Raw genomic sequence first — 12266 nt, 5'->3', positions numbered from 1 at the left:
TACAAGACACCATTTGGACATTTGTCAAGTCCAAATAGCTAAACATCAGATTTCTACTGGATTTTATTTATTCAACACTCTCTATTGAGAAATCGTATTTCTTCTGGACGCTAGTAATTTATCATTTATTGATTCCAACTGCCTGTATTAATGAATGTACTGAAGAATAAAAAATAACTGTTATTCATATCTCCCCTCTCAGACAGTTTTTCCCAAAACAAAAGAACTGAAGTCAGTTGGTAAACTATGAATTGTGGGTGGCCCAGAGGGGGAAAAGGGGTTTTACCCCCATGGGTTTTCACTAGAAAATCCCAGCACTGACTTAATGACAACCATCCCATTTGGCCCATTCAACAAAAGAAACTCCCAGCTTTTTAGGATGACCAAGAGTGTAGCTTTATTGAAAGTTCCATCTAGGCACAGCACAAGCAAAGTCAGTGTGCGCTTCAATGAAACGAATCCCCCCGGGTTACTGCAGCCAGTAACCAATCCGATGAGCCATGGGAAGAAATCTCCGTGACCTTATTGTGGACTTGCCACAGGGAACACTGTAATTTGGACCATTAGTTATTCTCCAAGAAGGCGCATTTCATGGGGTGCCCAAAGATTTCCTCTGCCCGATCCCTGGCAAAGCGGTTCATACAACATATCTACCGACTGCATAGAGTCTCAAAGTGCATCATCTCTGACCATGGGGTGCAGTTCACCACAAAATATTGGTGGCAATTCTTTAAGCTGATTGGCTCCTCAAAAGGCCTTAACTCTGCCTATCATCCCAGTACCAATGGAGCCTTTGAATGAACCAATTCAGTGTTAGAGCAGTACCTGAGGTGTTGTGAATGACCAACGGACCAATTGGGCTTAACTCCTGCCTTTTGCAGAAGTGGCATATAATAACTCCATGCATAGTAGCATGGGATTTACACCTATGAGGATAGCTAGTGTGGTGGAGTTTGTGCCAATGTCAGAGACTATGAACTGTAGGTGGCCCAGAGGGGAAGAAAGGAGTTACCTATGTGGGTTTTCATGGGGAAATCTGAGACTTTGCTTCTGTTGTGCCTAGATGGGTCTTTCAGTAAAGCTACACTCTTGGTCATCCTAAAGAGCTGGGAGTTTCTTTTGTTGAATGTGCCAAATGGGACGGTTGACATCCCCGTTTCTATGAGGAACATTGAAAATTATTTGAGTACAATTTATTTCCCCTTAAGGACCATACCATCCAAACTTCACTTAACTAAGTTTTTAATCATGTAACAGCCCTAGAGGCCATCTTTTTTTCTGGATCTTCAGGGCTGCCACACTTAGTGCTGTGGGAAATGGGAAGGGGGATTACATGGAGTTGTAGAAATATCTAGCCATAACAACATTCTTTTCTCTGGGAGTCAAGGACATTCAGCCTGCACCTGGAGTGGCGTGACTGGGAGGCATCTCCAGATAGGATGGTGGAGTGATTGGACCATGTGATGGACATGTGGGTGCCAGGGAAGGGACTTTGACCTTCTTTTGGGTCCAGGTGGGGAAAACCCGGAAGCTTTCCAATTCGGGTTTTCCCAGATGTGCCAATAGGACATCTCTAATAAAGTGGAATTTTGAGGAACTTCTAGCCTTGGAGTCTTCTTTTGTTGGGGGTGTTACTTGGAACCCTGACATCATAATTTCATGAAGATGTTTGTTAACACTTTGATGAAATCAAGTTATATTAAAAGCATCCCAACAATCTATTAACAAAATGTAATGATATATGAGAATGACCTTGGGGAGGGAGGGCAAAAGACACTGACTAGAAAGGTTCAGACAAGAGAGAGGGAGCCCTCAGTTGCATAACAGGCAGAGAAAGAAGAAAGGATCCTGTCTAACATTTCAGGCAGTAGAAATTGTTGGTGGGAGATTTCTGCTTTCAGACTTGCAAGGTTCAGATAATGTAGACTTACAATAAATTAGAATCTGCTCCTCTTGTCATGTGTCCCATCTGTTTACCTGGAAGAATACTAATCTGGGAATTTATGTCTAGACAAATCCATTCCAGGTTGTTTTCAAGGAGTTAATGAATAATTTCTTTATTGGTTTGTTTGTTCAGTTTGTTGTGACTGCTCTACAATGTTCTATATAATTGAGAAATTTTGTCAATTTTGTTTTATCAAAGTATGATTGGTAAATTTTACTAAAACTTTGTTTTTCACTTTTGAAGATAGTGGTTAACTCTTGTTCTCCCAAATAAGAATACTTGCAAGTTAGATAATTGTAGAAGAAAATTCAAGCCACATGAGATAAGAGAAGAACATATGAGATAAGAAACCAAAATTTCTTAACAGAACTTAACAGAATACACAATAAAAGAGTTGGAAGGGATCTTTTTTTTATTATTATTTGATTTATATGCCGCCCTTCTCCGGAGACTCAGGGTGGCTTACAAGGTGTTAAGCAATAGCCTTCATACTTTTGTATATTTATACAAAGTCAGCTTATTGCCCCCACAAACTGGGTCCTCAATTTACCTACCTTAGAAAGGATGGAAGGCTGAGTCAACCTTGAGCCTGGTGAGATTCGAACTTACAGTAATTGCAGACAGTTGATGTTAATCACAATGCTTTTAGTCTGCAGAGCCACCAGGCCCTACAGACCTACAAGGATCTTGTAGATCATCTAGTCCAACCCCCACCCCTGCCCAACCAGGAGACCCTACACCATTCCTGACAAATGGCAGCCCAGTCTCTTCTTGAAAGCCTCTAGTGATGAAGCTCCCACAACTTCTGAAGGCAACTTCTGTTCCATGGGTTGTTCTCACTGTCAGAAAAAAAAATTACCTTATTTCCAGGTTGAATTTCTCCTTAATCAGTTTCCATCCATTCTTCCTTGTCTGGCCTTCAGGTGCTTTGGAAAATAGCTTTTAACATTTCTGGATTTTCCATTGTAGTTTCATCCCTTTCTGTCGAAGAATGAGTTTTGCAATCTTTCCACCTTTATTTTGTACCTGGACCAAAATGGAGATGTAGCAGCAGATCTGAAGATTAGGACCTGGGTGGTGCTCCCATACCTGGGTTTCACCTTTCAGCACCCTGGAAGTTTTGAAAGAGAGAGACTTATTATCAACCAAGATGCTCATTCATGGCTAAAGGTGGGTGAAATATTGACATATTTTCTCTGTTTTCCAAAGCCTTAAGATTCATTTCCAGTGGGCTAAGCCTAGACACCATGGTGGGTGACCTTCACTGAGAATTGAAAGTGGGGAATGATAGTTTCATAGACTGCTTGGGAGGCTTCAGTAGTAATGAAAAATGTGTCCTTCAGATGCTAGAATATGGACCAATATTCTAAACTGATTCAGAAAATCTGGAATCCGGAGTGACAATTCTTTAGGACATAGATGATGGTCCTTTTGTGTCCCCTCGGTGTTTATTATCTCCATAAACTTGGTGAGAGAGGCCATCGAGTGCTGGAGTTTATGGTACTGATAGCCTCAAGTTCGCTTGTACCTTGTTCTCAAATAGAAGGGAAGAAGAAGGCAATTGTGTTGACCAATGACTGAGTTGAGGTTTGGATTGAATCCAATGAAATTTATTCAAGACTGGATGGAGGTGCTGTGGTTCCCGGTGGAATATAAGCTTTGAAATTATAATTTAATTTCTCCAAACTTATGTGCTGTGTAGAGGTAGTGGTATTCAGCAGGTTCTGACCAGCTCTGGAGAACCAGTAGTGGAAATTTTGAGTAGTTCAGAGAACCGGTAAATACCACCTCTGACTGGCCCCACACCCATCTATTCTCTGCTTCCTGAGTCCCAGCTGATTGGGAGGAAATGGAGATTTTACAGTATCCTTCCCCTGCCACACCCACCAAGCCGCACCCACAGAACTGGTAGTAAAAAAATTTGAATCCCACCATTGGTGCTGTCTGTCTCCCTGTCCAGAGTGACTCTGGGCAGTTTACAATAGTATCTTGTTTGTCTAATGTCTGAGAAAACTGAAGTACTGAAACATTTCTTTGATCCAAAGAAAAGTCTTCTTGATATCAGTTCTAATGATGGAGAATTTGAAAGAAAAGCTGCTTAGATTTCGACTTTGGCTTGTCAGAGCCAAAGGGTTCATCTGAAAACCCTTTGAATGCAGTCATTTATCTTGATTGTTAACTACCTACAGTTTCTCTGGGCTAGAAGAAGGTTTTAAATTTCACTAATAATCGATGTGGGCCTTTCTTTCTATGCTGTTGTGGTCTAGCAGCAGCCCTGCAGAGCTGGTAGCAGAGTCGGACAGTGGGGAGGCTGGGGAGGAACATGGGCCTATCCTGGAGTCTGGGGAAGGCCCGGATGAGGGCTCTGCGTCGGCGGCAGAGATGGGGTCAGGGCCATCTGGGAGTGATGCGCAGACTATGGAGCCCCCAGAGTCGGACATCAGAGAGTCCGAGGAACAGGAGGAGCCTGTTCCTAGTGCACGCATGCGCAGAGCTGCCAGAAGGCAAGAGCAGCTAAAGCAAAAGGGACGATGCGGGAGTAAAGCCAGGAGATGATTGGCCCCTCCCATAAGGCTTAAAAGAGAAGCAAAGGCACTTGGGCCTTTTGCAGGAAAGCAACGTTGCTAACTCTGTTTTCAGTCGGCATCTCTTGTTTGTTTCTGAACTCTGCGGGGCTTTGCCAAGTAAGGCCTTTGGCAGGGTGTCAAAAAAGATAAAGGTTGGTGATTATCCCGAAGGACTTCTTCCGAAGAACTTATTTTGCAACTAATTGGGAATCAGCTGGGAATGAATGTAATTCTCAGCTGTTACAATAAAATAGGTTTGTTTGGGACTAATTGTGTCTTGTAGTGACTCAGTAAGTGTTCTGTCCCCCGTCCTCACACAGACAAATGCAATATGAAACACGCCTGCCAATAATTTATTGTATAAATAGACCAGAATTCCTGGCAGATGAGAGTTCTGGCAGCTAACTGTAAAATGCCTGCCAAGTCCAATTAGTACTCCCAAAAAGCAGGAGAGGCCTTATCTGCAGTCCGTTTCCAGAGCGACAAATTATCCACAAGAGTTTAGTCCAAAATATATCTGAGCCGAAGTGCAGGATTCACGATGTAAGTTTAGAGTTTAAACTTTTGTCCATCACAAAGCCTGCCGAGCAATCATGCCCCCTTTTATCCCATCCAAGACCGAGTGGCTGTGGTTTCCAATGTCCCGATATAGTTAGTTGGCGCCATCACTGACTATCGGGGGCGAATCATTGGCCCCCACGGAGAGGGTTCACAACTTGGGCATCCTCCTGGATTCACGGCTGTCCTTAGAAGAGCATTTGACGGCCGTGACCGGGAGGATTTTTCATCAGGTTTGCCTGATTCGCCAGTTGCGTCCCTTTCTGGATTGGGACTCCTTACGCACGGTCACTCATGCCCTCATCACTTCCCGCCTGGACTATTGTAATGCTTTCTACATGGGGCTCCCCTTGAGGAGCACCCGGAGGCTCCAACTGGTGCAGAATGTGGCCGCGCGGGTGGTAATGGGAGCGACATGGCGTTCCCATGTAACACCTCTCCTGCACGAGCTGCACTGGCTCCCGGTGGTCTTCCGGGTGCGCTTCAAGGTTTTGGTTACCACCTTTAGAGCGCTCCATGGCTTAGGACCTGGTTACCTATGGGACTGCCTACTACCACCAATAGTCTCCCACTGGCTGGTATGCTCTCATAGAGAGGGGCTTCTCTGGGTGCCATCGGCCAAACAATGTCGACTGGCGGCACCTACTATCTGGAATGACCTACCTCTGTGGGGGCACCTACTATCTGGAACAAGCTCCCCCCGGAGATATGGAGGATCCCGGATCTGTGCACTTTCCGCCGTGCTCTCAAACCTTTTTATTCCATCAGGCGGGCCTGGCCTAATCTTTTCCCTCTTTTTTAATTATGTAAATTTTAATCAGTTTTTAAATGATTGGGGTGTTTTAATCTGTCTGGGCCAAATTGTTTAATTTGATTTTATTCTGTTTTTAAATTTTGTATTTATGTATTTTTACTGTTTTGGCTGTTCACCACCCTGAGTCCTTCGGGAGTAGGGCGGTGTATAAATCAAATAAAGATAAAGATAAAGAAGAAGATTGTGGGGTGTGGCTCAGCTCAAGCCCTGGCCCTCCCACGCCTCTTCCTTTGCTGTGCACGCTTCTCCCTCTGACGCTGCCTGGGATCAAGCCCGGATTCATCATCATCACTCTCTATCAATGGGTGCTCCGAAATGCCTTCCTCCTGGCCCATCCCAGGCTGTTCCTCCTGGCCTTCGGATGGAACCTGAGGCACTGCCAGAGAGGAGGGTCCTGGAGAGGGAGGCCTTGTCAGTTCCTCCCCCTCACCTTCTGAGTCCTCTTCCTCCATGAGGACAGGCTCAGGAGTCGGAGTCACAACAGTAAGCCTAGGTCACAACACATGCCAGTTGGTGTCACTTAATTGTAGATCCTCAACAGAAAGGATCTTGTCTTGGATAACTAGGTGGGCTTCAGAACTATCCCTTTCTGTCACAGGGCTCAGACTCATGTCCCATGTGCTGCAGCAAAGGATGGCTCGTCTACCCATTTTGAGGGACACCTTTTCATAACCTCACCTCCACCTCTTCTACTATACTGCAAGAAATGGAAGAGTCCCTTTTATTTTTGTTTCACCAACATGGCAGCTGTATGTACCAAACATATAACTATACAAGAAACAAAGAACATCTGGTTTAAATTCTACAGCCCTAATTCAAAGGCAATTTTTCATTTCTATCTTAATTGGGAGACTGTTTTGTACTAGTTTCAAAGGGGAGTGGGTTTTCAGAGTTTTATGTACTCCCCCTAAAAAGTTCATGGCAGATCCTACACATCAGATGCTTCTTATTTCCTCACAATTTATCTCTATTCTCATAAATCTGATACATTATAAATTTAATGAATGTAAAGTTTATTCTAAAGTTAATAAGTTATAAAATTTAATAGGAATAGATTGTCATATTGTAAAATAATGGGACTATGAAGAAGATAAGAATGTGTGTTAATAAGGGCATCAGGAGGAACCCACTGGCTGTCATTTAATGCTTAAATCTTTTTGCTCTTCCATGCTACCAGAGTTTATTAAGTAGAAAAGGATTTTCTTGCAATGTGGTATGCCAGACGCAAAAGGGAGGAACTAAACAAAGTATCTGCCTGTAGTTATATTTCCTGTCTCTCTTTCAAATGTATCAGAGATTTCATATTCACCTAAATGAAGCCCAGAATCTACTTGTCTAATGTCCATTTTCCATGGATGGAGAGTCCTAACATCTTTTCTTTGGCATTCCTTGTTTTTCTGCTCAGTCCCTGCCTCAGTCCAAATGTGTGGAAAGTTGTCATCCTGGATTTGTCAAGAGGGCTCGAGAAGGAGAGCCAGTTTGTTGCTATGACTGCGTTCCTTGTCCGGAGGGGACCTTCTCCACTCAGGAAGGTGGGTGACACTGGAGGAAAATGGGACATTTTGTGGAAATAGATCCATCCAGAACATTTTCATGAAAGTACATGTTGAAAGATACATTGAAGGTTAATTGTTTTCTTGTTTATTTTCAAAATGCGCAATTTCTTATCTAAACAGAATAATAATCAAAAGATCTTGAAGGAGGGATAGGAAGAGAAAGGAAGACATGGCAGATTGGGCAAGCTTTATCATTGTCAGGAAAAGTCATTCTTCTGCTTGTTAGCTTGAATGTGTTCCTTCCATGTTTCCTGTTCTAGGAACATCTCAGTTCTTTGAAATTTTAGGAATTGTCCTAGGTCCATTCTTTTTTCTCATCTAAAGCAGATGTATGGAACGTCATCCCCCCAAACTGATGCCTAAAAAGATATAACAAGCAATCAATTTCTATTGAGGAGAAGAAAGAAAGAAGGAGAGAGAGAGAAAAAAAAGAGAGAAAAGAAAACTTAAAAAAAGAAAAAAAGTCTTACCATAAACACAGCTAGATGCTATCAGTGTGAGCTGAGAATGGTAAACTAAATGGACAATTACTGGGGTGAAAATGTGTTCACTTTTCTCCAATCCTTTAATTGTTCATGTTATGGACTAATATTTATTTGAACCCAGTTCAAATTTCTTGTTATCATCGGTACTGTGCCTCCCACTTTTTTATCTCCTTTGTTGTTGTTGTTAAATAGGAAATATGTACAACTATATCTACACAAAAAAAAATAATAATTTGTGCTTGAAAAAGAAAAAAATATCCCTACATACATAATTGTGATTCAATTGAAACAGAATGAATTTAAGGAATTGGGTATGTCTAATTCAATGAAAAGAAGGACTAGGGGTGACATGATAGCAGTGTTCCAATATCTGAGGGGCTGCCACAAAGAAGAGGGAGTCAAGCTATTCTCCAAAGCACAAGAAGGCAGGCAGGACAAGAAGCAATGAATAGAAACTAATCAAGGAGAGAAGCAACCTGGAATTAAGGAGAAATTTCCTGACAGTGAAGACAATTAATCAGTGGAACAACTTGCCTCCAGAACTTGTGCGTGCTCTATCGTGGCTTGGTGGGTGTGGCTTGGTGGGTGTGGCAGGGGAAGGATACTGTAAAATCTCCATTCCTTCCCACCCCACTAACCTGCTTTCCAGCTCCATGTGTAGGGCAGCAAAAGAAGACCAGCCAATCAGCTGGGACTCTGGAGGCAGCATGGGGGCGGGGGCCAGTCAGAGGTGGAATTTGCCGGTTCTCCAAACTACTCAATTTCCACTACCGGTTCTCCAGAACCAGTCAGAACCGGCTGAATACCACCTCTGCACTGGAGGTTTTGAACAAGAGATTGTTCATTTGTTTGAAATGTTATAAGGTTTCCTGCTTCAGAAGAGGGTTGGACTAGAAGACCGCCAAGATACCTTCCAACTCTGTTATTCTATTATTCCATAGACCTAAAAAAGGAAGTCAAAATAGAGAATTAGTAAAAATAAAAAAACTGTACATTGTTCATTTATATGGAATTAGTTCAGTGCATGGAACCAAATTGCTTAATCTGCTCATTTGTCGAATATAAAGATTTTGCCAAAAGAAACCTTGATATTCTCTTGATTATAACTTAAGGAATTAATCTTCCTTAATATTTCTTTAAATGTGCATAACATTATACCTCTTTGCTGAACCCTAAAATCAGTTCATCCAAAACTCTTCATTAGATGAATGGCATATGACACATTTTTAGAAATATAATTTAATATCACATTTACAAGTACATTTAACTACTATATTTATTTTCAAAGTGTATTAATAGACACTGTTTTGAAAGCAAAATGAGGTTTAAGCCAGACAAGATCAACTCTTATGATTTAGAGACCTTCAGAATTTTTACTTCATCACAAAAATTTAAAAAGTTCTGATATAAGTTATCCGAAGAAGATATTTCTTTAAAGATAACAGGATAGAATATTAAAGGAATGCTGCCTTTTGATTTTCTCAGATACAGAAAAATGTACCAAGTGTCCAGATGATAAATATCCAAATGAGGCCAGAGTCCAATGTATCCCCAAAGTTATAACCTTCCTGTCTTATGAAGAACATCTGGGCATCATCCTGGTCTCTTTTGCTCTACTGTTGTTCTTAATCACAGACCTTGTTTTAAACATCTTCATTAAATACCGAGAAACTCCCATTGTCAAAGCCAACAACTGGGACCTCTCCTACATCCTCCTGGTCTCCCTCCTGCTTTGCTTCCTGTCTCCTTTTCTCTTCATTGGTCAACCAAGGAAAGCCACCTGCCTTCTCCGACAAACAGTCTTCAGCATCATCTTCTCAGTTGCCATTTCTTCTCTCTTGGCCAAAACCATCATGGTGATGCTGGCCTTCCTGGCCACAAAACCAGGAAACCGAGTGAAGAGATGGTTGGGGAAGAGCTTGGCCAACTCCATCATCCTTTCTTCTTCTGCTGTGCAAATTGTCATCTGCTCCACCTGGCTGGGAGTTTCTGCCCCCTTCCCTGACTCTGACCTCCACTCCCAGCCTGGAGAGATCATCCTGCAATGCAACGAAGGGGCCGTTGTCATGTTCTACGTCACCCTCAGCTACATGGGCTTCCTGGCTGCCATCTGCTTCACGGTGGCTTTCCTGGCCCGGAATCTGCCTGGGGCCTTCAACGAAGCCAAGCTGATCACCTTCAGCATGCTGGTCTTCTGCAGTGTCTGGGTGACTTTTGTGCCCACCTACCTGAGCACCAAAGGGAAATCCATGGTGGCTGTGCAGGTCTTCTCCATCCTGGCCTCCAGTGCTGGTCTGCTGGGCTGCATCTTCATCCCCAAGTGCTACATTATCCTTGTGAGGCCAGACCTCAACACAAAGGAGCATCTTACAGCCAGAAGAAATGTGTAAATGTGAGACTGAGGAATTTCAACTTTTAACATTTTCCACAGTCCAAACATAGAAAATGATCCAAGCTGTTTTGTATGCATGAGTGGGCCAACTATTTTTCTTGAAATAAATAAAGGGTGTGTGGAAGATTGTGAGGAGACTTCTTTTTTTTTTTGAGAAATGGGAGCATGTTAGCAAGACAGAAATGTATGAGGAATGTATGGAACAACACAGATGCCCTCATTTCTCAATACATTTCATTCAAACTGCTGTGGCAACTGAGATGTTTCTTTTTATTTATACAAGAACTCTTTCTTGAGGGTAGCAACAATACAAGAGTGGGGAGGTAGTCTTGAGTCTTGCTAATTATGAATATTCATGCTTACATTATCTATTAAATTAAATTTCCACCTGTATGATTATCATTTTCTCCTCCTTTCCTGGAATGTATAAATATGAGTGCATCCTTTTGTCTGTAAGATTTTCTCCCACTATTTTCTGCAGGGAAATTCCTCCAATGGACACTAAATAAATAATAACTGCAATGAGTCTGGGTTATTTGCAGCAATCCAACCAGCACACAAGTAAATAATTCATCAGGATTCATTACCTGATGAATTGGAGGCTCCAACTGGCGCAGAGTGCGGCCGCGTGGGTGGTAATGGGAGCAACATGGTGTTCCCATGTAACGCTTCTCCTGCGCGAGCTGCACTGGCTCCCAGTGGTTTTCCGGGTGCACTTCAAGGTTTTGGTTACTACCTTTAGAGCGCTCCATGGCTTAGGACCTGATTATCTACGGGACTGCCTATTACCACAAACAGCCTCCCACCGGCCGGTACGCTCTCATAGAGAAGGGCTCCTCCGGATGCCGGCGGCCAAACAATGTCGACTGGCAGCCCCTAGGGGGAGAGTCGTCTCTGTGGGGGCACCTACTATCTGGAACGAGCTCCCCCCGGAGATACGGAGGATCCCAGATCTGCGCACCTTCCGCCGCGCTCTTAAAATCTTTTTATTCCACCAGGAGGGCCTGACCTAATCTTTTCCCTCTTTTTAATTATGCAAATTTTAATCAGTTTTGTCTGGGCCAAATTGTTTAATTCGATTTTACTTTGTTTTTAAATTTTGTATCTATGTATTTTTACTGTTTGGCTGTTCACTGCCCTGAGTCCTTCGGGAGTAGGGCGGTATATAAATCAAATAAATAATAATAAATAATAATAATTTATAGAAGAACCTTGTTTATATACAATAATATAAAGCATGATGCTTGTATACAATACCCATGCAGCAGAAGCCATAACCAGAACTCAGAATCCAGAAGCACAGAAACACAGAAGCAATAAAATACAGAAGCTATAATGCAAAGACAAATGAACTCACAGTCCTCATTGGCTGACCTGTTGCCATGTCTATTCCAATTCATGAACTCTTATACACTGACAATATCCCACTGTTTATTCAATAAATTAAGAAACTTCAAAAGATAAAGTGTCTTACATGAAAACAGAAAGACAACACAGAAAGTGCAAAGGAAAAAAATATATATACCAACTCTATAACTTTCTCCCTATTTACCCAACAAAGTAGAACAAAGGCCATCATGTTCCTCCATCTTATTTGGCTCTTATCTAAAGATTGATATTGCTGGAAAAGTTGGGAAATTAAATTTCAATTCAAGCACAAGCATATTAAAACCATTTCCTCTTTAGATTTCATATATGGAGTTCTGATATAAAAGAAAATCACCAACAGGCTCTACACTTAACATTAGGCAGGATTCAAGGGTACTGATGGCTTCCTTGGTGTTAGAAGACAGGCAACACTGAAGTTAAGTGGCACCATTCTAGAGTGGCATCAAACTCCACACTTCTGGGTGACCTTCCCCAGCAGACTCTGGAGACAAGAGACCATGTTGAAGGACAGCAGAAGTCAATTCCCTGGGTGTTGAAGTATCTTCTTCCAGCATCACTTT

At 42.3% G+C, this 12266-nt stretch overlaps 1 protein-coding gene across 1 annotated transcript in view; it reads left to right on the top strand.

The window, feature by feature from the left end:
• The window catches only part of LOC139322850 (vomeronasal type-2 receptor 26-like), a 28641-nt gene extending 18326 nt beyond the window's left edge, over positions 1-10315 (top strand). The window contains exons 5-6 of the mRNA XM_070952098.1: positions 7356-7416; positions 9411-10315. Of these exons, the coding sequence (XP_070808199.1) occupies positions 7356-7416; positions 9411-10315 (966 nt within the window). The remainder of the gene's footprint in view (positions 1-7355; positions 7417-9410) is intronic.
• Positions 10316-12266: the final 1951 nt, after the last annotated feature.

Source organism: Pituophis catenifer, unplaced genomic scaffold (genome assembly GCF_029215685.1).
Source record: "Pituophis catenifer annectens isolate HBS135680 unplaced genomic scaffold, rPitCat1.0.hap2 SCAF_11, whole genome shotgun sequence".
Taxonomy (NCBI): Eukaryota; Metazoa; Chordata; class Lepidosauria; order Squamata; family Colubridae; genus Pituophis; species Pituophis catenifer.
Note: the sequence above shows the minus strand (reverse complement) of the source record. Positions and strands in the feature narration are given on the sequence as shown.